We start from the raw sequence: 24,874 nt of genomic DNA, 5'->3' as shown, positions 1-24,874 counted from the left end.
TCATAGGCTCATCTAGCAGCAGTGACTAGATCAGGGAGGCTAACCACCATGTTACATTTCCCACAATCCCATGAGACACCTACATCACTGGGTTTTGTATTCCAGAGCGTAACATGGCATGCTAGGGAGCGTCTGATACTGCTGTCAGATAAGTTCCACAGGAATGGGAGAAATGCTGATTGGAGGACAGTGACAGCTAGACTACTAGAATCCTAACCAAATGGGCAGCGTCTTTACGTGCGAGGGGTGGCGCTTCCTGACGCGCCTTGCCCCTCGCACGTGACGAGGGCATAAAAATGGTGGTGCCCTATACACATGGGCACCGCCATTTTGATGTGATGGACACCTAGCGCCGTCTTGGCGCCTTCATGATGATGCAAGTGCACCATTGGCACCTTGCGGCATCATAATGGCACTGCAGAAAGAAGCCGCTGTTTGTGGCTTCTTTTTGTTGCGCGAGGGAGCCACACGGTTTGTCCGCTGTGGCTCCCTCACACAACAAATGAGGGTGGTGGGAGACCGCCCTTTTGGGCGGTCGGTATCCCACCCTAGATCCATTCCTAATCTATCTGCAGTGAGAAAGCTGATGGCACCAGATCAGCCACTGCTTTCATCTTCCTACTTGCTCTGCTGCCCATTAAAGTTATTTCCAAAGGACTAGACGATTAAGGATGGATCCTGGGGAAAATGTCTAGATGTGGGACAAAGGTGACAGGGTTACCTTGTGTCAAACAGGAGCCATGATGAGTCAGCAACTGAGCTGTGCTGAGTCACAGGAGGTGACATCATCAGTGGCTGAAAAGTGCAAAGTCACACTGCAAGGGGGAATTGTAAATATGTAACACAGCAAGAAGAGGCTGGACAAAGTGCCTGTGCATGGCACATGTATATAATGGAAGGAGCCTCATTATACAGTGTGGGTTTGTTGGTGTGTGGTGTTATGCAAGAAGCTTTGTTTGTGAGAACAAGATTGTACACAGTGGAATCAGAAGTAAAGTACCTCCATGAGAGCTATCTGCTTGTTGTCTCATTTGCCAACAAGGGATTCTTGGAGATGTCTGATCCACAGGGTCATCATGAGTCAGAACCGACTTGAAAGCAACTAACAACAGACCTCAATAGTACAGTGGGCCCTTGCCTTACGCGGGGATCCGTTCCAGACCCCCCCCTGCGTAAGGCGAATTCCACCTTTGCTCATACGCGGCGGCGCGGCGGCACAGGAGTGTGCAGGGCGCCACAGGCATGCACCCCATTCATTTGAATGGGACGCGCTGCCCCTTGCACCCCGCGCGCTCCCCACGGCTTGAGCACATATGCTCAAGTCCGCGTAAAGCGCGCCCACATATAACACAGGCACACTGTACATGTGACAATATATATTATTGGATTGAAGAGGTATTTGAAAATACTGTAGGCAAGCTTTTAGATTATATCTTCTTTGGACCTGTTATGTTGCTTGGCACCACTGGGGTGAGTCATTCCTTCTGAGGTCAGAAATGAACCCAGCATCAATCACATGGCTGGGTACTTCTTTGTGACCTCAGAGGGAGCAACTCATTCTAATGTCAGGCAACACAGTGAAATGTATGTATAGTAAGCCAAGTGGCATCACTATGGAGTACTCTGGGTTTTCCTGCAAACTCCAGAGCAAAAGGTGAGTTATTTTAAACTGATTTAAGACTGATATGATATAGATTTGAATTTTCAATCATAAATTCATTCTGCAGAATGTATGTGCATAATTTTGCATTTTTGTGTTTATACACAAAAATTAAATTAAATTTACTTTCATATGCATCTTATAAAATTTGTATGCATCTTTTCTTAACATGTGCATTTTGTATACAGTGGTCCCTTCCCTTATGCGGGGGATCCATTCCAGATACACACACACATGCATAAGGGAAATTCCGTGGATGCTCAAGCCCCATTAAAAATAATGGGGCTTGTGCTGCAGCATGGCGTGGTGTAAGCACGCCCTAGGTGCGTAAGCATGTGACATGGGTGCACTGTACTTCTTTCCCTAAAGCCCACATCTCTTTTATACCACATTTTCAACACAATGTTTGAACTGAGATGTGCATCACAACACTGAGAGAAACACAGACTGCAAAGGATTTCTGTGTTCTTATACCAGGAAAAGAGAATTAGCTCAGTTTAGTTGAAAATGAGGTCCAAATGAATTTTTCCAGCATCTTACCAACTAATAGAGAAATCAGAAGTAAGGCATCATCTGAATAGACTAAAATAAGAAAGGACCAAGAAGAGGCATTTCAGTTTGCTTGGTAGGGCCTTCCCTGCCAATTATACTTTTGAAAGCACTTTCCTTTATTCCAGAACATTCTATATATTGAACACACTCACACAGACACAAAACAAAAACAGAGACTCTTATTCCAGACCAGGATTTGACAAGACCAACAATAGCTCTGCTCTAGTCTTTTTTGAAATTTGGCAGTCTTATAATTTATGAAGGGCTTAAACCTTTCCCAGTATTGAAAGACAAAGGAAAGTGCAAATGTAAATCTGTATCAGCTGTAGTGACTTGCATGCTCCTGAGAAAAAGAGCATCAGTAAAAATAGTTCATGTCACAAAAACCCAGTCAGTACTCTATGATGGGATACATACCTCCATTTTCTAGTGTGGCGGTGGCGGCAGTAGGATTAGGGAGCCCACACCATTCACACGCTCCCTAACCCTAGTACGTACTAGGCTAACCCTAGTACGTACTGGGAGCAAAAAATGGCGGCGCCCTGTCTATATGGGTGCCGCCATTTTGATGTGACAACGCCTAGCATCTGTACATCCTGGCGCATTTGTGACGCCGCAAGTGCGCCATTGGTGCATTGCGGATTCACAAACGCGTCGCAAGAAGAACCCACTTTTTGCGGATTCTTTTTGTTCCGCGACGGAGCCGCGCGGTTTGGCCGCTGCGGCTCCCTTGCAGAGCAAACCAGGGTGGGGGAAACCACCCTTTTTGGGCGGTCTATCCCACCCATATTAACTGGGCTCTTAAGTGTGTGTGTGTGTGTGTGTGTGTGTGTGTGTGTGTACCTTCTAGCTGCCTATCGACTTATGGTATTCCCATGAATTTCACTCAATTTTGTTAGACAATAAATACTCAGAGGTAGTATTTATGAGGGAGCCATCAGGCAGAGAGGGAGCCATCAGGCAGACCAGCAACATCTTGGACTGCCTGAAGGAAGAGGCCCCTCCCTCCTCAACTGTCATCTCGGCCTCAGAGGGAGCCATCAGGCAGACCAGCAACATTGGGGACTGCCTGAAGGAAGAGGCCCCTCCCTCCTCAACTGTCACCTCGGCCTCAGAGGGAGCCATCAGGCAGACCAGCAACATCAGGGACTGCCTGAAGGAAGAGGCCCCTCCCTCCTCAACTGTCATCTCGGCCTCAGAGGGAGCCATCAGGCAGACCAGCAACATCTTGGACTGCCTGAAGGAAGAGGCCCCTCCCTCCTCAACTGTCATCTCGGCCTCAGAGGGAGCCATCAGGCAGACCAGCAACATTGGGGACTGCCTGAAGGAAGAGGCCCCTCCCTCCTCAACTGTCACCTCGGCCTCAGAGGGAGCCATCAGGCAGACCAGCAACATCAGGGACTGCCTGAAGGAAGAGGCCCCTCCCTCCTCAACTGTCATCTCGGCCTCAGAGGGAGCCATCAGGCAGACCAGCAACATCTTGGACTGCCTGAAGGAAGAGGCCCCTCCCTCCTCAACTGTCATCTCGGCCTCAGAGGGAGCCATCAGGCAGACCCAGCAACATCTTGGACTGCCTGAAGGAAGAGGCCCCTCCCTCCTCAACTGTCACCTCGGCCTCAGAGGGAGCCATCAGGCAGACCCAGCAACATCGGGGACTGCCTGAAGGAAGAGGCCCCTCCCTCCTCAACTGTCACCTCGGCCTCAGAGGGAGCCATCAGGCAGACCCAGCAACATCGGGAACTGCCTGAAGGAAGAGGCCCCTCCCTCCTCAACTGTCATCTCGGCCTCAGAGGAAGCCATCAGGCAGACCAGCAACATCTTGGACTGCCTGAAGGACGAGACTTCTCCCTCCTTTAACTGTATTTTGTATTGTATTACGATTTTACTGTACACCGCTATGATCATCGCGGAATAGCGGTCTATAAATAAAACATATTATTATTATTATTATTATTATTAGTTTTGCCAGTGCCTTCCTCTGAAACATAATCTATAGCATCTGGTATTTGTTGTTGGACTCCCATTGAAATATTAACCAGCACTAACTTTGCTTAGCTTCCAAGGTTCTAATGTCTTTACAGTGTTTAGGCAGCTTTTTCCCCACTCAAAACACTGTTACTCCTGCCCCTGGTCGCAACTGACTTCATTTTCTACAATCCTTGTGATTTATTCTGTAGGGGAATGGATAAACAGTTTTCTTGCCAAGTCATAGTGTGTGAGCTTCAGCAGTGGCTATGATATGTGCAAGGGTAAGAATTACAATAAACGTTCCCAGCTGTAACATGAGATGGAATACTCAGGATGAAGTGGCATCATTTGAAGGAACATTTACATGCTGTGGAAACGATGCCCAGCATTTGGATAGAGCAGAAGGGCAAGTTCAGCGTCACACCTTCTCTAACATCAAAGAACATTAACCCAAAGCACTTGGTGCTTAAACTCCAAAAGATTCCACAGCAGCGCAGATTTATACTAAGATGGGAGGTCAAAAACAAGGACCAGGCTACATCATGGCATTGCCATGATGCTTCTCCCAGTGGGGTTTTGTTGAAGTTTTAAAAATGAAATATCAGCTTGAGAACCTATGGCTTTAATTGCAACTGTGCCATGTAATGGTGCTTAACCAAGTGCAATGAAGTTTCCTGAGGCTGTAACAAGCAACCTTTTTATGGGGTTTTCCAGACCGGCACTTTGCCTGGATACATGCTAGGGTTGCCCAAGGGTGGCGGCACCACACGCCCCACAACACTAGCACGTCACGGCGGTGTGATAATGGGGGCACCCTGTATACATGGGCACCACCATTATGATGTCACGGCCGTGCCGCAGCCAAATAGCATGGCGTGGGTGTGACGTCCCCGCAACACTGCAGGGTGCTTGGGGTGCCCTTTCAGCGTTGCAGGAAGGAGCTCCGAAACAGAGCTCATTTTTGCCATATGCATCGCTGGCGCGGCCTTTACACAGCCAAGCCAGCGATGCAGAAGAGAAAGGGACCGAGCGGCCCCTTTCTCCCCTTCCCCGCAGCTGTCGGGGTATCCTTGGGGCATGAAGCCCCAAGGACACCCCTTTTCAGGCTGTGGGGAAGCGGCATTTTGCTGCTTCCCCAAGTCCTGGAGAAGTGGCAGATTCGGGCCTCTGGGGCTGCCACTGCGGGTGCCCAGGCCCCATTCTGGAGGGGAAAGGAGAGGTGCAGGCCGCCTCAAAGGGGCGGTCTGTATCCCACCAAAGATACTTTTATAAAGTCTTTAAACTGTGAGATAACAAGTGGGAACAAAATTACTTGGCTGGTGCAAGGTGCAATGTTTTCTAGTTACTTCTTCTAGTTATTTTTAAAGGGCTTTTTAAAGAAGCATTCTGACTTTTTTTTCAAGTTCTATACATTCTATACATGGGAGCGATCAGGCAGACCAGCAACATCAGGGACTGCCTGAAGGAAGAGGCCCCTCCCTCCTCAACTGTCATCTCGGCCTCAGAGGGAGCCATCAGGCAGACCCAGCAACATCTTGGACTGCCTGAAGGAAGAGGCCCCTCCCTCCTCAACTGTCATCTCGGCCTCAGAGGGAGCGATCAGGCAGACCAGCAACATCAGGGACTGCCTGAAGGAAGAGGCCCCTCCCTCCTCAACTGTCATCTCGGCCTCAGAGGGAGCGATCAGGCAGACCCAGCAACATCAGGGACTGCCTGAAGGAAGAGGCCCCTCCCTCCTCAACTGTCATCTCGGCCTCAGAGGGAGCGATCAGGCAGACCCAGCAACATCAGGGACTGCATGAAGGAAGAGGCCCCTCCCTCCTCAACTGTCATCTCGGCCTCAGAGGGAGCGATCAGGCAGACCCAGCAACATCAGGGACTGCCTGAAGGAAGAGGCCCCTCCCTCCTCAACTGTCATCTCGGCCTCAGAGGGAGCCATCAGGCAGACCCAGCAACATCAGGGACTGCCTGAAGGAAGAGGCCCCTCCCTCCTCAACTGTCATCTCGGCCTCAGAGGGAGCGATCAGGCAGACCCAGCAACATCAGGGACTGCCTGAAGGAAGAGGCCCCTCCCTCCTCAACTGTCATCTCGGCCTCAGAGGGAGCGATCAGGCAGACCCAGCAACATCAGGGACTGCCTGAAGGAAGAGGCCCCTCCCTCCTCAACTGTCATCTCGGCCTCAGAGGGAGCGATCAGGCAGACCAGCAACATCAGGGACTGCCTGAAGGAAGAGGCCCCTCCCTCCTCAACTGTCATCTCGGCCTCAGAGGGAGCGATCAGGCAGACCAGCAACATCAGGGACTGCCTGAAGGAAGAGGCCCCTCCCTCCTCAACTGTCATCTCGGCCTCAGAGGGAGCCATCAGGCAGACCCAGCAACATCAGGGACTGCCTGAAGGACGAGACTTCTCCCTCCTTTAACTGTATTTTGTATTGTATTACGATTTTACTGTACACCGCTATGATCATTGCGGAATAGCGGTCTATAAATAAAACATATTATTATTATTATTATTATTATTATTATTCTCTTATCAATCTGAACATCAATCGTTTTTAAAAGAATAATTATAAGTAACAAAAAAGTTTCAAGAAATGCAATGGGTATCACACATTACTTTTCAAACCATTGTTACTAGCAATTACTTTGCAAGCACTATAACAACTAATGGGAATGAATTACAGGTAAAATATAATTTTCCAGGCTCGGGGCAGTGAGGGGGGGAGACTAACAATTTGTTGCCTTTTCATGACACCCCAAATCCATTGCTGGAGGCAGCTGCTGCTCTCCACCTAGTGGTAGGGCAAGCTCAAGTCTCATTAGAAAAGCATTGTGAGTGTTTTTTTCTTATTGATGGAACAGGATTTGTCCTGGAGCACTGCTGAGCTGTAGCCATTGTCCTTGATAGTATAACCTATAACAAAATGAATGATAGCCTTATCAGCTGCCAACTGCTCATGCAAGACATTTTTGTCTTGACATTTCATCCAATTGCTGGAATGCATTCTGGCTTTCCTGGCTCGCTGTGTCAGGGTACATTAAATAGGATGTTCCAGATGAACATTTAGAAGTACGTCTTTCTTTTCCCGGGATCTCATGTGTGACCTGAACAATTGCCCAGTCAGCAAAATAAAATCCAAGGGAAAGCATTGTCCCCTAATTGTTGCGTGAGACTGAAATTTCAAACTGCAAAATAGCTGTGGGTGGAATACTATCTTGCCTCTTTTCTCAGAACTGTAAATTTCCATGGCCTGGCAAGATGGGTCAAGCCCTAATTATGACACCAATGCCAAGGCACAGGTTTACTTGAACCATATCATACAGCCAATTATTTAGAGATTACATTCTATCACCATTTAAGATTACCTTTTCCATTTTCTCAAAGCATGCTTGCCATCATGGCCTGAGCAACATACCAGCCACAAGGTGCTGGCAATTTTATTCCAAATCTAAAACTGCAATTCACTGTTATGACAGAAAAATGTTGTTTAAAATACTATTTAACTGAGAAATATGCCTTGTCAAAACATTTGTATATAACTTTGCCACTCTACTTCAAGGGCACCATTTGTCTTCCTTTCCATTTAGTATGAATTTCTATTTGAAACACAAAAGTACAAATACAATTCGTTGTTCCAGCTTTACAGCTAACCTTTCTATGGCATGCAGACCTCCAATAAGTATCCCCAGTCACAACTAATGCCTTGTTACTCCTTTGCCATCGTTTGGTTGAAAACGTACCATATAAAATGCATGCAATTGCTGTACATTCTTACTGAAAATGTGCTGTATAGATTTGATTGAACCATTTCCAGTTACTTTTTTATGCTTTTCAAGTGCATGTTTTCAATTGTTTTAATACTGTGAACAGTTTCATTCTATTTTAATTTTGACTTTCGTATGTATTCCTTGCCTAAGAAAACCCTATGAAATTCATGATGATGCCGACAGGCTTACACTAACATAGATTTCAAACCAAATCTCCACCCTGCAAATCTCAAACGTGTTCTGTCTTAGGTCCACAAAATCAAGGAACTAGGTACATCAGGCTTCAAAGCAACCACTTGTCATCTCAAGAGTTTTACTCTGCTGACTGTCCAGACTGGCTCTATATAGGTAGGTTCTCTCAGGAAAATGGGAAGCTGTGGGTGAAATATTTCCCAATGGCTTTTGCCTTCTCATGTAACAACTTGGATTTCTTCTTGGTCCTCTGCTTGGTTACTATGTGGACAATAGACCTGACCTCATTGTAGAAAACCTGCTGTTTCTGAAGTCTTCCCCAACCCATCTAAAACCAGGAGTTTGTTTGTGAGGGGAAGAGGTCCTCCTCCCAGGTTGCAAGGTCCTCCAGCCCAGATTGCCATATATGCCTTAAATTGCCCCAGATCTCAATTCTTCTTTTTTTTTTTTTGTGCCCCTGAACCATGGGTAGATGGCCACTCTGTTTCTCCTCATTAACTTGATTCCAGGCTATGTGGTTTGGTAACAGGAGATCTGAAAGGCCATCAAACAGATGGCTCTTTCCTTCAAGTTAGGCGTCCCTTTCTCAAATATTTTGCCTTGAAGGAACCCTTGAAAGAATTGTTATGTCTCAATGAATATGGAAACAATATAATAACACTTAGTAAAGTAATAAGCATTTTAATACAGCAAATATTACTTTCAATTTCTTAAAATCATTCCTGGCTGAGTAATTTACAAGAAATATTTCCCTCCTTATTTTGGTTATTTTAGGCACGGTACATACCGCCAACAAGCAGCATACTGGAGCCGATTCTAGGGTTAGGGACTGCGCAGCATATCAATGGCGGCGCCCTGTGTAGACAGGCACCGCCATTGTTACGTAAGTGCCATGTGGTGTCCATGCGTTGCCACATGGCGCTTACATACCAAGTGTGCCAGTGTTTTTCTGGATTCTTTTACCTTCGTAGGAAAGGTCTTTTATTTTACAAAATCATGATGTTTCATGGGACCCTTAGCAACCCATATGATACACTAGGTTCCCGGGAACTCTGGTTGAGAAAGCCACATTTAGGAAGTCAGCTGACATGGCTGCAGGGAGTATAAAAACTCTCACAGGGACCCTGTGGTAACCTGACCATGCCTTGGGGGGGAATATGAGGAGAGAAAGGGAAGAGGCTGGAGGATAAAGGCAAAGAGAGCAGGAACTGTTGTGACCAGTAGGACCTGACAAAGGCCGTGTATCCAGATAAAGGGTCTCTACACGTCAACATTTCACAGTAGAAAAAGGGGACATGTGTGGTCAACATGACAAAAGTTAATACAAGAAAGAACTCACATGGTAAGAAAGCCTGCAGCAGTTTGTTTTTGCATGATCCCACTGGGAAGGGCAGATTCTGCCCTCTCTTCTCCCTCTTGCTAAGTTAATTGAGTGCAGACTGTATTTTCACTTTGAACTCAGTTTGCAGCACTGAAATGAGCTAAAGACAAAAGAGGAAAATGGGAAGAGGAACTGGGATGTTTTAAAAGCATTTGAAAAAGTGAGATGATAGCAGGTCAGGGGCTATGAGGCTCCCCTTTCCAGCACTTTCTCCAGTTCAGTCTTCATCGCCTGTTAGGTTGAAAGAGCCATGAGAAAGAGATGACCTTGCTCTGTCAGCAGTCAGGGTAGGTGCTTTGGTTCCTTGCCCACTTATTGGCTGCTCAGCCTGCAGTGCAGCAGCAGGGAAACTAAAAGAAGGGGTATATTTCCTGCCTCCTGTACTCCATCACCTGTGGCAAACTCCTCACACAGCCCCGTTATGCAAGCATTCACACCCCACAGATTTCTTCAAGAGGTATAGATGTTTAAAGTCTTTGGCAGGGAGAGGGATATGATGATGGTGAGTCACACAGCTGCAACTTTCTTGAGATGTCAAAGGTGCTATTTAAGATGGTCTTAGTGCAGGTAGAGAGCACCCCACTTTGTTGGTCATGAGATGGCTGGGGACACAAAAAGTAGAAGCAAAGCAATCAAACTTCCTTGTCCATGACTAGAAACAAGAAGACTTTTATACTGGGAGAAAGTAATTTTAAATGAAACTTGGGTGGGGTACACACCACCAGAAATAGGCGCCTCCCTGGCGCCTCTGTTTGCTCCGCAGGAGCACCACAGCAACCAAAGTGGCTCCTCTTTGCAGCGTTGTTGCGACACCACAAAGCTTGAGAGACGTTGCGATGATGTCACAGCTGTGCCGCCCCATCTGTAAGCGCCGCAGCTGTGACATCACCATTACGCACTGCATCTGGTGGGCGCATCGCAGCTGCGGTGCCCACGTCACGTGCTAGGGCTGCCAAGCGTGTGGGCGCTCCGCCCACCAGGCAACCCTTGCATGTGACGAGGGCACCGCAAAGGCCCATCTGTTCCGGGCCATAGCACCACTTAATTTGTCCTGTTTTTAAAGGAAAAATGGAATGGAGGGGAGTATTTCTCTCCTTCTTTCTCAGCTGACCAATCATAGCAAAATGAGAAATCATTGTAGTTAAAAAGTGCAGGTCTGACCAATGCTTTTTCCTCCTTCGGCATATTTCAATTTATTCTGAGCTGTCAAATGAGCAGAAACCATGAGTGGTTAATAGACAAAAGGGAAATTGTATGCTAACAAATCTGCCAAAAGCCCAAGGGTAGGCCAGATCATCCAAACTCTATCAGTTCATCTAATAAAAATAAATGCCCATTTTCCATTTCATATCTTATTTCATTTTTTACTCTAAGTGCAGTATGTTACATTTAGGACAAAAAAATGAAATGCACAGATATAGGATGGGGGACAGCTGTCTGAACAAAGACTATGTGTGAAAGGGATCTAGGAGTTCTAGTAGACCACAAGTTGAACATGAGTCAACAGTATGATGTAGCAACTAAAAAGGCCAATGCAATTCTAGGCTGTATCAATAGAGGTATAGTGTCCAGATCAAGGGAAGTAACAGTGCCACTCTATTCTGCTTTGGTCAGGGCTCACCTAGAATACTGTATCCAGTCCTGGACACCACAATTTAAAAAGGGTGTTGAGAAGCTGGAGCATGTCCAGAGCAGGGCAACCAAAATGGTGAAGGGTCTAGAAACCATGCCTTATGAGGAGAGACTTACGGAGCTGGATATGTTTTATCTGGAGAAGAGAAGTTTAAGAGGTGATATGATAGCCCTGTTTAAATATTTGAAGGGATGTCATATTGAGGAGGAAGCAAGCTTGTTTTCTGCTGCTCCAGAGAATAGGACCCAGAACAATGGATGCAAGCTCCAAGAAAAAAGATTCCACCTCAACATTAGGAGGAACGTCCTAACAGTAAGGGCTGTTATATTTTCCCATTCATCTTGCCTTTGAAGGCTGGACTACCTCCCGGGGAAGGATGCTTCCACGTTACAACTGTCCTTGCACTTGTCATGGCTCATGGAACTACAGATCTTCAGAAACATCCCAAATCCTGCACAAACATTATCTTTCAGGGATGTAGCAACTCTTCACATGTCAAGCTGTGTTAGATGTTGCAACTACTGTAATGAATGTTACAGGGGTAGCCATGTTAGACATAAGACAAAGCAAAATAATATCAACATCCCAAATCTTTCACCCGGGAAACTAAAAGGTACAAAATACACCATCCTAGCCTTTGAAGCTTCATACGTTTCTTCATCACATAAAGATAGTAAAATAGCAATGGAGTGCTAGGAGAGAAAATGACAACATTGTGGCCACAGGGTCTAAATTTTTGATGTTATGGTGTGTGTGTGTGTGTGTGTGTGTGTGTATGCATAATGAGGCTATAACCGTGATGCTTAGGTGAGTGGGGAAAGGGGGAACAGAACAGTGAATAAAGTTTGGCTTTTCCATTTGTAGTTACACACACACACACACACACACACACACATATATATATATATATATATATATATCAAACACACACAAACACAGAAAGAGAGAGAATGAACTATATTTGCATCTATCTGGCATGAAGCCACAGGCCCCTATTGCAGAAAAGTACATTTGTATTTTGTATCCTAAGATATTTTATATTCTAAGGTATGGAGATAATTTTAGATGATGGTATAGGCAAAGTCTATCAAATGAGGATGAATCAGTTGTTTTGGGGGGGTTAACACTCAGAAAAATGGTAATGAGTTCACTATAAGCCTCAAGTAATGAGAAAAAAAGTAAGAAATTGATTAGTCAGATCAAACTGGCCAGAATGAGAAGCACTTCCATAATATTCAGTTGGAAAGGGACACAATAAGAAATACATCCCATTTCTGAGCATTGTTTTCTCAAACAGGCACTGAGAGGGCCTTCTTGATGCTCCTCCTAGTCTTTGGAGATCCCTCTGTAGAGAGGTGAGGATGGCCCTGTCCTTGCTTTCCTTTCCATCCATAGGTCAAAACATATTCATGCCATCAGACTTTTAGAAACTGACTGGGGTTGAGTTTTAATGCTGTGCAATGCTGTTTTCAGTGGTGTCACTAGGTTTGGTGTCAGTATCACCTGGTGTGGTAACTCATGGTATCATGCCCCTCACTGACCTCCTCCATACCACACCATACAGAATCCTTAGGAATTTTTTTTTTTGTACTAATGTTACTCATAAATTGTAACAAATATTACCATTACGGTTAATGATATATAGGATCATTAACTGTAATGGTAATATTTGTGACATGAACAGCTAGCAAAATTAAAATTATACCTTTAAAATGCAGTTATCATAAACACAGCCTAAATGTGGTCAAAGTGAAAGCTTGGTAAAATGTGTTTTTAAAGAAAATTTTAAAAGAATATTTTTTTAGAAAAAAAATAGAAATAAAAAAAATTAAGAAAACTTGGAGCCTCTCCTTTCTCCTCCCAATGAACCTCATCCCACTCATACCATCTCTCCAGTGTTTTAAAGGGGCACAGGCAAATGCCACAGCCTGTTTCTGTCAAAAGACAAGTGTTTGGGGAGCAGTGGTGTCACCCCTCCTTAGGGTATCACCTGGTACATTCATTACCCCCCCCGCCACACCCTCTAGTGATGCCACTGGTTGTTTTTAAGGTTTGTATACAGGCTTTTAATGAACTTCAGTGTTTAAATATTTTAACTTTATAAACTGTTTAATCAGTTTTTAAATAACTGTTATATTTATATTTTTACTAATAACTTGCTATAGCTTTTAATTTGTGTTCTTTTAAAATATGTTGCTGGCACACTCTCCAGAACTTTAGAAAGTAGGAGAGACATATTACCCTAATTAGCACAAAGTGAGGGATCCAGGGAAGGTTTCTTTAATAAAGGGCACACAACAGCTTGCCTAAAACAGTCTGTAAAGATACCCTGTAAGAAGAAACAGTTCACCAAGTGAAGGCAAAAGCAAAGGCAAAAGGACTGGATCAATAAAGAAGGGAAAAGGTCTGTTGAGAAAAATTAATTCTAAATTACTAATAATTACTAATAATATCCCAATGTAAACAAAACAGAAAAATGAAAACATGAGGAAAAAACATATTAATAATGTGTTTTTATCAAGGTTGGCCAAATTTAAGTCCATTTGTAGATTTCATCTGTACATCATTCTTTCAAATACTGCAAGTGTTGTTAGGTCTTCTATCCAATGTCCACTGAATCACAGGCAAAAGAAACTTATCTTTCCAATATCAAAGTATCAGCAATTAAAAGGATATGAAAAACTCACTTCGCCTGGCCCTTGATTAAATTCCAAGATTCAGGTAAATGATTTAAAAAAATGCACATTTCTAAATGTTAAAGAGCTTTCCAGCACTAAGTTTATCCATCTAATTACTTCTACCCAAAATGAGGCAACTACAGGGCAGCTACAAAACGTCTCTTAAGGAGGCATTAGGGGCATTACACTTCTAACAATTTGCTGATTTAGATAACCCTTTCTTTAACAGATGCTGTGGTGACTAATATATCTGAATTAACTATTCCATTTTTGTTGTCAACCTCACATGTTGTATTTATTTAATGATAAAAACATCTATATGTATATATCATTGGTACAGATACTTTGTCAGTCTCAAATAATGTTTCTAATATTAATGGAACCACAGAAGCATTTAGGGCTGCAGGGCCAAATCTGGACAGTAGCAAATCTAAATATTGTAACAACTGTAAATATTGCCATTTTGCTAATAGACTTAAGTTAAACTGCACCAGCAGCATTGAGAAGGGCAGAAACTCAAATTCCCTACCAAGTATTTGATTTAAGGTAATAATCCCATTATCTGCCTACATCTTCTATAAAAATGTTTTCTTACCAATCTTCAAATCCAGATTCTCCCATAAGGGAAATTTATCATGTGTGTATAGAGAAAACTGTAGTTGACAAGACAATAAATGCCACACTATTCTAAAATTGATATTGTCGGCAAAGTATTGTCTCTTTTCAAATAAAATGAGAGCCGAGTACAATCCAGTGCCAGCCCTCACACCTCCTTTTCTGGCAAATTGCACAAAGTGAAACAAGCAAATAAACACTGGTTTGCTTTGGGTGGCTTCTTTTGCTGCTACACACATACACAATCAGTTGGCAAACTCAGCAAGGGACTGCAGCAGGAAAAAAATCAATGGTGGAGTACAGACCATCAAAAAGAGGCGCCTCCTTGGCGCCTCTCTCTGCTGCGCAGGAGCGCCGCAGCATACAAACTGCGCGGCACTGCTGTGCAGCAAAGAAGGAGGTCTCAAAGGTGGCTCCTGTTTGCGGTGCCGCAAAGCGCCAAAGACAGCATGGTTACATCGCAGCTGCGCAGCACTGTTTAGAGGTGGCGCAACTGCGATGTAATCGTTGCATGTGCCATATGTATGGTGCTGCACAACTGTGGCACGTGCATGACATGCTAGGGTTGCGGGGTGTGTGTACACGCCACCCCGAAGCAACCCTAGCACATCATGGATGCGCCACAAAAGGCCCATCTGGACAGGGCCATTATTTCCTTTCTCATCTATGAAGCGTCATTTACCCTACTGCCTCTATGTAAAAAACAAAGCCTGCAGTCTCCAAACAAAACCAACCAGTTTTCTTTTTCTTTCAGTGTTTGACTCTGCAAAAATCTTTCTTTCTTTTTTCCCTTCTAGTTGCTCCATTGCATAATGGAACAGAGGAGTCAGGAGAAGCACAACTGAGAACATGTAGCCATGCTCAAAGGTGGGGGAACAGAAAAGTCATGCCGCCCTCTAGTGTACCTTGCCTGCAACAAGTGGATATGCACAAAGAAAAAAAGAGAATGAAAGCAAGAGTGCAGGAAACTGAGAACTGAAGGAGAAATGGAAGCATGTTCTTGTGAGATTTAATTCTCAATTTCTCTCATTTTTGTGTCTGTTTAAGCATAACAACAAAAGATAATCTGCAATTTGAATCAAGTAAGATTATCCTACGTATTGTGGATGAATGAAGACATTTCATTCAATGCCACTCCTTGCTACAACATTTCATTAACTCTGCTCTGAACATCTCTAATCTTTGCAATTCATGTTTCCTTGCCACTACAGCAGTGGCTCCCAACCTTCCTAATGCCGTGACCCTTTAATACAGTTCCTCATGTTGTGGTGACCCAAACCCATGAAATTATTTTCATTGCTACTTCATAACTGTAATTAAATAGGTGTTTTCCAATGGCCTTAGGCGACCCTCATGAAAGGGTCATTCAATCCCCAAAGCAGAGTGTGAAACCATAGGGGGAGAGGTTTGTTGAACCTTTCTGAGTATGATATTTAGTTGAAAGCAAATGTGTGTGTGTGTGTGTGTGTGTGTGTGTGAGAGAGAGAGAGAGAGAGAGAGAGAGACTGCATGTGCAAGAGCACATGTGCACACTCACACACACCCCTTCAAGTCACCTGATGACCCTATGAATTTCATAGGGTTTTCTTACGTTTTGCCAGGAGCTGGCTTTGCTAGTTCCTTCCTCTGAAATATAACCTACAGCACGTGACATTCATTGGCAGTCTCCAATACAAGTACTAACCAGGGCTGACCCAGTTTATCTTCCAAGATCAGATGGGATCTGGTACCTTTATTTGTACAGAAAAAGAAAAGAAGATGGGATGCAATATTACTTCCTTCTTTTCTTTGTTTTTCTTCTCCTTCTCAATAACTACAGCAATCTCATTAACATGTCACACTTTCTTTAAAGTCAAAGGAATTTGTGTCTTTGGCATGACTATTAGCCACACAGACTCATTTAATTGTTTAAAATAGTATTTCTTCAGTGGGTAGAAGCAATGCATCAGCCGGAGACAGACGTAGTCCTGATAAATCATTTCATGTGGTTTCAAACTCAGTGGTATTTCCATTAAAGGCTTCCTTGAATTGTGGAAAACTTTATAAAGCAGAAGTTTTCAAACTGTAATCTATGCAGCATTTTGTGTCTTGTAATCTCTATTTTTATGGATTATGGAAAGGCTATGTAGAACAGATGAGAACATCTGTACTTGGTCTTGTACTTCATTTACTTTTTTTTCACAGAAAACAGATAGAGACTGCTTTGGCTAAAGATGAATTATTAGATTAAGAAGGCCCAAGACGTGTGACTACCTTAATACCATGCTGCTGTTTAACCTAAAAATGTAATAGTTAGGCCTTCTTAGCAACATAGGTAAGGGAGTCTCATAAGAGACTCCTGAAAGTCTCATAATACAGTGCTGGTTTTGCTCCCCTCCAAGGTGACCAGAACTGAAGCTTGACCCTGCATGAAACCTCATTCAGGTTCTAAAAGGTAGGACAACCTCTCTCCCTGTCTTTTTAAATTTTGTTTCTGTGAAAACACTGGGGGGCAGAGGTTGAGAAGAAGGGCAGTTTAATTCTGTGTTGAACCCATTTTACTAGGATGCTCTCCACTCATTGTCCTTTGGGGAGGGATTTGAGACATGAAATCAACTCCAGGATTCCAATTTCCTTCCTCTTGATTAGATGGCTTGATTTAGAAAGCTCTAGCCAGCATCCAAAATAACCATTTTACTCATGGAAGCAGCTTCCACAAGCACAGACCTCCTAACTTGGAACTGAAACTCTCAGCACCCCTGGCCAGCATAGTCAATGTTGAAGAATGCTGAGAGTTGTACTACAAACACATCTAGAGGGCTGCATTGTTTCCATCCCAGTACTAAGCCAAATGCCATCTCTCCTGTAGATCCACCCTAAAAACCTACTCCAGGGGGCTGGGAAACTCTAGAGCAGGTTTTCGGAGAGGGGTTGTGGGCAGAGAGGCAGAAAACCAGAAGCATCATGTTGGAGTTAGGCCTCCAGTTTGTGTTAGGATTTAAGAGAGTTCAAAGTGCATGTTGGGTTGTTTCCTTTCATTCCTTTAGTCTTTAATCACCGCTTGCTCCTTCTTCTTCCCTTATCTTTTTTCTTTTCCCCCAGAATTAACCTTCATTTCTCTCAATCTATTTTCCTGCAGCGTGTGCTGCTTAATTCATTGCTGTTCTTATTTCTTTTGATTCCTTTCTGTGTGTTTTCTGTCAGATTATGGCCTATATCCTACCATAGATTTATTCTCTTCTTCTTCCAGTCTTTATTTAAAAGTTACATCTTTTTCCTTTTGGGGTATTTACACCTTTGTTTATATTTATGTAATTAGTGCACCTGCATGTATATATATACTATTAGTCAATAGGCATTAACATTGTAAACTGAAAACAGTACTCTTCTAAGAGTTTTTAGGAATTGTTTCTGGAAAACAAGATATGAAAATATTAACCTTTTTGGCCTGTTTGGTTCTATTGTTTCCTTTTGCTGCATTGATACCACTGGAGCATTTTTTTAAATTATTATTCTCTGACTATTCCCTCTTTCTACAACCTGTATTAGTCACATGCCCAACTCTAACCAAACACCACATAGTGGATATGATGACCCAATGTAAGCAATCAGATTTAACTATGTGGGGGTATTTGACATTGCAGAAAAATATAATACAAATAGTCATTTCAGCTCAGCTCTCATGATAATTATTACTGTTTTGATAATTTTCCAGGTAACAAATGATTATATACTGTACCAGTTAACTGCTGCAGAGTGCGCTGCATCAGGCATTTCTGTGCCCCAAAAGTACTTTTTGAGTTTGTTCCTATAAAAATAGCAAACAAAAAAGAAGCATTATCTATTTAAGGGTTGACATATCCTTTAGGGCGTGTGGTGTAGGGAATTTTCATCCATTCCTCAAGAATTCTGAAAAATAACAATGGCTTTTAAACAACTTTCACAAGCTCCTTCAGCACACAGGGATGAAAATCTGGTCCTAGAGATGCAGGGCCTTATCACATTACAAAAGTAAGATGAGAGGCAGCAAGATACAAGCAGCTTTCTGCTTACCTTCTCGCATGCCCACAAAGCACTTCTGTGCTGTTCCTGATGGTGATGATCATAAAAACATGCTTTTTTCCTGCTGAAAAAAAAATCAGTTTGCCAAAAGCCATGCTTTTGCAGAAGGTTCCCTCTGGAGGGAAAATAGAAACACTACAATGGAGTTTATCAGACAAGGGAAATTGGAAGTATAATCCAATGGCAATCTGAACAATGGGGTTTAACATTATTGCGTGATAGTCTACCACACGCAATTTCGGGCAACGGGAAGTCAGTCCGAATGCAATCATGGGGTTTCACGTTATTGTGTGAGAGGTGATCACATGCAATTTCAGGCAATGCCAAGCTATTTTCAGGCAATGGGAAGTCAGTTCGAATGCAATTCGAATTCACGTAAATTCGCTGAACTAGCAAATTCCCGTGAATGTGTTGTGGCCCCACTTTCTTTTCATTTGAAATTAAGAGAAACTCCTCCTGTGTGATAAACTCAAATGTCAAGTAAGAAGGTAAGCAGAAAGCCACTTCTATGAAGATTTTTGCATGGCTTTCTGCTCAGCCGCAAAATGGACTGAAACTTTGGGGGAGGGATTCAGATCAGGTGTTATGGCATGCCTCCATGCCCAGACTGGAGGCATCGTGAACTGATCTTAGCCAGATCCTTCCCAGTCTGTCCTAATCCTGTCCTTCACTAAGGACAGTTAATTCCTGTCATTTGCGAAGGATGAGATTCAGACAGATAGAGGACAGGATGGCTAAAATCAGGTCACAATGCCTCTGGTCTGAGCATGGAGGCATGCGATAACACTCAATCTGGAAAAAAAATTCCCTATGTTTCAGTCCACTCTGGGGTTGGGTGGAAAGCCCATGCAATAATCTTCTATGTCATTGCCTCCCATCTTTTGTTTGCAATGTGATAAGACTCTCAAACTCTTTTAAAGGACCTAGTAGTTCTATATTTATTATTTCACCTATCCTGGCCCAAAACATCTTACTTGTATCATTTGTTCTATTTTTCTGAGGTCCTACATAGTTTCCCTTATAGGAAAAGACTAAGACCAAGTAGCAACTGAATAGTTTTTTGTGGGTTTTTTTAAGGCTATGTGGCCATATTTTTGAAGAGTTTATTCCTGACACTTCACTAGCATCTGTGGCTGGCATCTTCAGAGAATGCTAGCATGGAAGAGATCCCACTCTCTTTCATACCAGCATTCTCTGAAGATGCCAGCCACAGATGCAGGTGAAACGTCAAGAATAAACTCTTCTAGAACAAGGCCACATAGCCCGAATAACCCACAAAAAACTATGCTTGCCAGCCATGAAAGCCTTCAACAGCAACTAAACAGTTCCACCATTTCATTGTCACCTTATGTCACTTCACCAGTGGACTTATCCAGATTTTGGGGAAGTTACCCTTCTGAACTCCAGTTCCCGGAATTTCCCTGGTAGCCACACTGACTGGTGATTTAGAAGAACTCTAGTCTAAAATGTAAGTTTCCCAGTCTTTTTTTCCCCATCTTTCTCTGATAATAGCCCAAATCTTTTTTGTTATTTTTAAGGCTGTGTCAGAAAACTCAGTTCATTCTGAGGCTTATTCATGTTCACATGTCCTTACAAGCCTGGCATAGTCTATTGGACTTGTTCTTGATTATGTGTCTCTCTTTCTGTCTCCCATACATCTCCTGCTTATCATAAGGCAGTCACACTACTTCTCCTGGCATCTCTATTCTTCTTTCCCGTTGGAACAGTTTGTGATTTTACCTTTAGTTCAAAGCTCGCCAAGTGTAATGTGCCTGAGGAACCCTTGAAGGGCTGCCCAAACTGCCCCCCAAAACCCCTCTACATCCAAAGTGGCCAGAAGTCCACATTTAAGTTTTGTTAAGCACTCCTGCATACTCAGCACTATATTTTGGGATCTTCATAATTTCATATCCCACATCTGGAGATGACCTTTCAGAAAATTAGATCAGCTTCCCAGGAAAAAGGGACCATTTTCCCCCAAGGCTCATGTACATCCAGGTAAACAAAACCAAAAAAATCTAATGTGCTCCTTCCTTCCCCCAAGTAATCTGCATTTCCTCTCAAAGATTGAGACAAAGGATCACTTCACAACCAAAGCAGTAAGTAGTCTCTTTCTATTTGTCCCCGGTTGTGTCACCAGCCCAACCTATCCATCTCAGGGATATCCCAATCCAATCACTGTTTTTGTTACACTAAAACTAACACCATCAACAGGGCTGGAATCTGTTTTGTTCAGCAGAGTCATCCTTAAACCCATGCATGTGTAGAAACAGAGCCCTAACACCGGATCTGAAAATGAGTACCATTTACTCAGTAGATTGTAATGGAAGAGCAACATATATTAGGTTCCTACACAATGCATATATATTCTTTATTTCTGTGTCCAAAAAGAACATTAGTCCTTTAATTTTAGTCCATTAACTCCATGGATTCATAGTTGCAGTTCAGAAAACCACAGTCCTTAAGGGGTCAGACATGAAGCATTCCCTCCTGTGTAATTTCCTTGAAGTTTTCACAGCAGCATAAACAAACAAAAACTCCAGCATTCCTTCACATATGTTCCACACTGCCACCATCTTAGTTTTAGACACACCTCTTTTATAGCAGCTACAAAGTGATTCAGCATTTCGTGCAACTTGACTGTAATCACTTGTCTTGCTTATAACACCTTTCCTACATGTAACTCTTTATTATATTGTAAAATACATGCAACTACTAACAGACTCCTATGGTCAATTTCTGGAACAAGTCATTCAGCCTTTGTTACTTGGTCACATAACCCATCGCCTTGGACTAGCATTAAGGTATCAATATGATTTCAAAACCTATCCTCTATATACACAACCAGCATACCACCCAGCCTGCATACACACCCACACTATGTGTATGTTCTGTGTCACCCTCAGACCTTAGTCTGAGCTATTCCAGCTTCCACAGTGTTCTCTTCAGACACGTAACAATACCCACACTGCAAATGCCTAAAAACTCTGCTAACCCCTTTCCATATTTCCGCTTTGGTCAGCTCTGTATGCTTTGTTTGAACTGCTATCTTGTGTGTGTGGTTACACTCTGCATTTTTCTAAATAAAACACTATTAAATTACCCAAAACCTGGAGTCCTCCCAATTAGTACTGGTATACACTGGCGCACACAATCCAAAGTTACCCAAGCCTCTTTCAGTTTTAAAGGAATTAATCCAAAAAGACCAAAACGGTTTTTTGCCAGATGGGCAACTGAAGGATAACATTAGAATAATAATTAATACAATGGAATATTATAATAAGAACAATGATTTTAAAAAATGGCTTTAACGTTCATCGACGCTGAGAAGGCTTTTGACAATCTTAAATGGGCATTCCTGATAGAAGCTTTTTTAAAAAAAAAAATGGAATGGAATGGAATTTCCCCAATATTTGAAGTAATGCTAACAGTTGGTGGGGATCCTTTTGGGTAACAGTTTGAAAATGTTAAATAATGTGTGGTCTCCTGCAACTTATTTAAAAGGTGAATTGCCACACCTGGAGGCTACCAAATAGAGGCCATTTTCCTGTTTTGCCAGAAAAGGGGCAGTCTACTGAGCCTGCAGTGCTTGAGGACTTCAGGAACCCATATTTGACCCTCACTTGAGCAATTTCCTCTGGAATTTTTTGCCATAGGATCCTACCCAACTTTGTCCTGAGCTATTTGAAATCAGCTTTCCTAAGACTCAACATACATGTATGGGTATGCTCAGTATTCACACCCCCAGTTTTCACCATAAACTCCAAGACTAAATTTCTACCCCAAAATTTTCACCACTGTCACAGATTTTCTTCCCTGTCACATGTATAATTCTCTTCTCAAACTCCGACTTGGATTAAAAGAAGGAATGAAGATAGAGATCAAGTAACAGGTTAGATAGATTTCTATATAAACTTATTGAGCAGTAGGCTTAAAATTCCAAGATGGTTTACTTAGAGGAAAACAAAAAATAGGTTTAGCAAGTTGTTTACAAGAAATCTTTAAAAGATTCTAATCCATCCTGTAATATATTATGTCAAACATTTCATTCTTAGTGTTAACAGTGAATCTGTCTCCCACTCTTCTAATCTAGGCTGCTTTTCCTTCAAAGCCTACTTGGCTACTATACTGAATAAATATTTGTATCTTCCCGTTTGTCTGATGTTGCGACACACTGCCTGTTTCTGGTCAGGCCATTCTGGGTGTGGTATTGCTAGAAATGCTAGAAACAAAGCAATGGCATCCAGGTTTCAGAGATAATGGGCATATTGAGACTTTCAGGACAATTTTGTGTATCGGTCTTCCCCAGAATGGTGGCCTCTAGTAGTGTTGGATTGTATCTTTCAGTGGCCATGCTGGCTGGGGACGGTGAGAGTTGCAGTCCAAAACATTTGGAGAGTACCCAACTGGGAAGAGGTGCTATTGTTTATGACTTGGATGTACATCCCATAGAATGTAATGGAAGTATGTTTTAAATCACAGCCTTAGACTACATATGTACCTGGGAATAAGTCCTATTGAATACAAATGGATTAATTTGGAGTAAAGGCTTACATTGTTTAATTGTAATGCTCCGTACTTGCAGGCTACTTCATGCTCAGTTGAATTTAGAGAAATTTAAGTATTGATGTGGGTTTTCCAGAAAAAGAAGAAATGAAAAAAAATCCAGAAAATTGTTCTAAATAATGTTATCTGATTGAGTACATTTGGTTTAAATATTACATTCAAACACAGCTTTTTATGGGAACTTTTTGTCGAATTGGATATTTGTAATAATGTAAATAGAATAGGATATACATCCTTTATATGTGACACTCCTCAAAGAGATTGTCTAACTTCAAAGAGGTTGTCTACATTGACAAAAAAATTCATCTTCTCCTTGCATTTTTCTGCTCTGTTGCTACTTCCTTTGCACCCAGTCACCATGAGAGCAGCAACTAAGCAGCTGGCTGAACAGCAGCCAAAAAGCCTCTTGCCCATGGTGGCTTTGAGGCAAAGGCTGGCATAGACAAGAGGCTTCTTGGTCGCTGCTTCCAAGGTGACTGTTCAAAGGGAGAAGCTTCTTCCAGGTGAGGAAGGGTTCTCAATCCTTTGCCAGGGCAAACAGGGGCAGTGTTTCGCCACCTGTCTGTCGAGTCCCTTATTCCACAAGATCAGGGAAATCAAAGGGAGGTTCAAACCAAGGACTGGAATGCTCTATGCCAATAAAAATAACACAATTTATGTTATGGATACAATACACAGAAGAGCTATATAAAAGAGATGAGAGAATTAAAGACACATGGAATGAAGAGCCATATGAAGATGAACCCCAAATTCTAAAAAACAAGGTAGAAGCAGCAATAAGAGAAATGGCGAAAAACAAGTAATCAGGAACAGATGATATTCGAAGAGAGCTGCTACAGTCCACACTGACAGAGTCAACTATAGTGCTAACTAACATATGTCAATAGATATGGGGGGAAAGCAATGGCTGACAGACTGGAAACGATTAATATACATCCCCATCCACAAGTATAGAACTATATTTGCACTAATATCCCATGCAAGCAAAATTATGCTCAAAATTCTACAACATAGACTCCAACCATGGAGAGAGAAATCCCAGAGGTCCAAGCAGGGTTCAGGAAAGGAAGAGGCACTAGGAACCACATTGCAAACATACGATGGATAATGAAGTGCACTTGGGAGTTCCAAAAGAAAATCAGAATGTACTTTATAGACTATAGCAACGCCTTTGACTGCGTAGATCATGAAAGGCTATGGAATGCCCTAAAAGACATGGGAGTGACAACACATCTGATAGTCTTGATGAGGAATCTGTACTCAGGACAAGAGGCCACTGTCAGGACAGAACATGGAGAAACAGAATGGTTCCCAATTGCCAAAAGAGGCAGACAACGGTGTATCTTATCACCCTACTTGTTCAATTTACATGCAGAACATATTATAAGAAAAGCTTGTGTGGACATAGAAGAAGGAGGAATGAAAATAGGAGGAAGGAATATCAAGAATCTGAGATATACAGATGACACCATAATACTAGCAGAAAACCTCAAATACCTGGAACAACTACTAAGAAAGATCAAGGAAGAAAATGTAAAGGCAGGCGTATTGTTGAACATAAAGAAAACAAAAATAATGACCACAGAGAACCTACACAAATTTGAATTAGACAACAAAGAAACAGAAATAGTAAAATAATCTTCATACCTGGAATCAAACATTGATAGAAATTGAGACTGCATCCAGAAAATGAGAAGAAAATTAAGAACGTGGAGGACAGCTATGAAAGAACTAGAGAAGATCCTAAAATGCAAGGATATACAAGTGAGTACAAAAGTTAGAATCATACAAGCCATTGTATTCCCTACTGCCATGTATGG

General features: G+C 42.7%; 1 protein-coding gene across 8 annotated transcripts in view; it reads right to left on the bottom strand.

The window, feature by feature from the left end:
- The window catches only part of PDE10A (phosphodiesterase 10A), a 378,653-nt gene that overhangs the window by 280,257 nt on the left and 73,522 nt on the right, over positions 1–24,874 (bottom strand). For 5 of the 8 annotated variants that reach the window (XM_089530056.1, XM_089530051.1, XM_089530053.1 and 2 more), the window contains exon 2: positions 18,166–18,234. The exons of the other annotated variants lie outside the window; for them this stretch is intronic. In XM_089530056.1, coding sequence (XP_089386182.1) covers positions 18,166–18,193 — 28 coding nt within the window. In that variant the 5' untranslated portion in view covers positions 18,194–18,234. The remainder of the gene's footprint in view (positions 1–18,165; positions 18,235–24,874) is intronic. 8 annotated transcript variants of the gene reach the window in all.

This window comes from Sceloporus occidentalis, unplaced genomic scaffold, assembly GCF_023333645.1.
Source record: "Sceloporus occidentalis isolate IW3139 unplaced genomic scaffold, rSceOcc1.0.p SCAF_6, whole genome shotgun sequence".
NCBI classification, from domain to species: domain Eukaryota; kingdom Metazoa; phylum Chordata; class Lepidosauria; order Squamata; family Phrynosomatidae; genus Sceloporus; species Sceloporus occidentalis.
The sequence above is the reverse complement of the archived record's forward strand: the minus strand, read 5'-3'. Positions and strand labels throughout refer to the sequence as shown.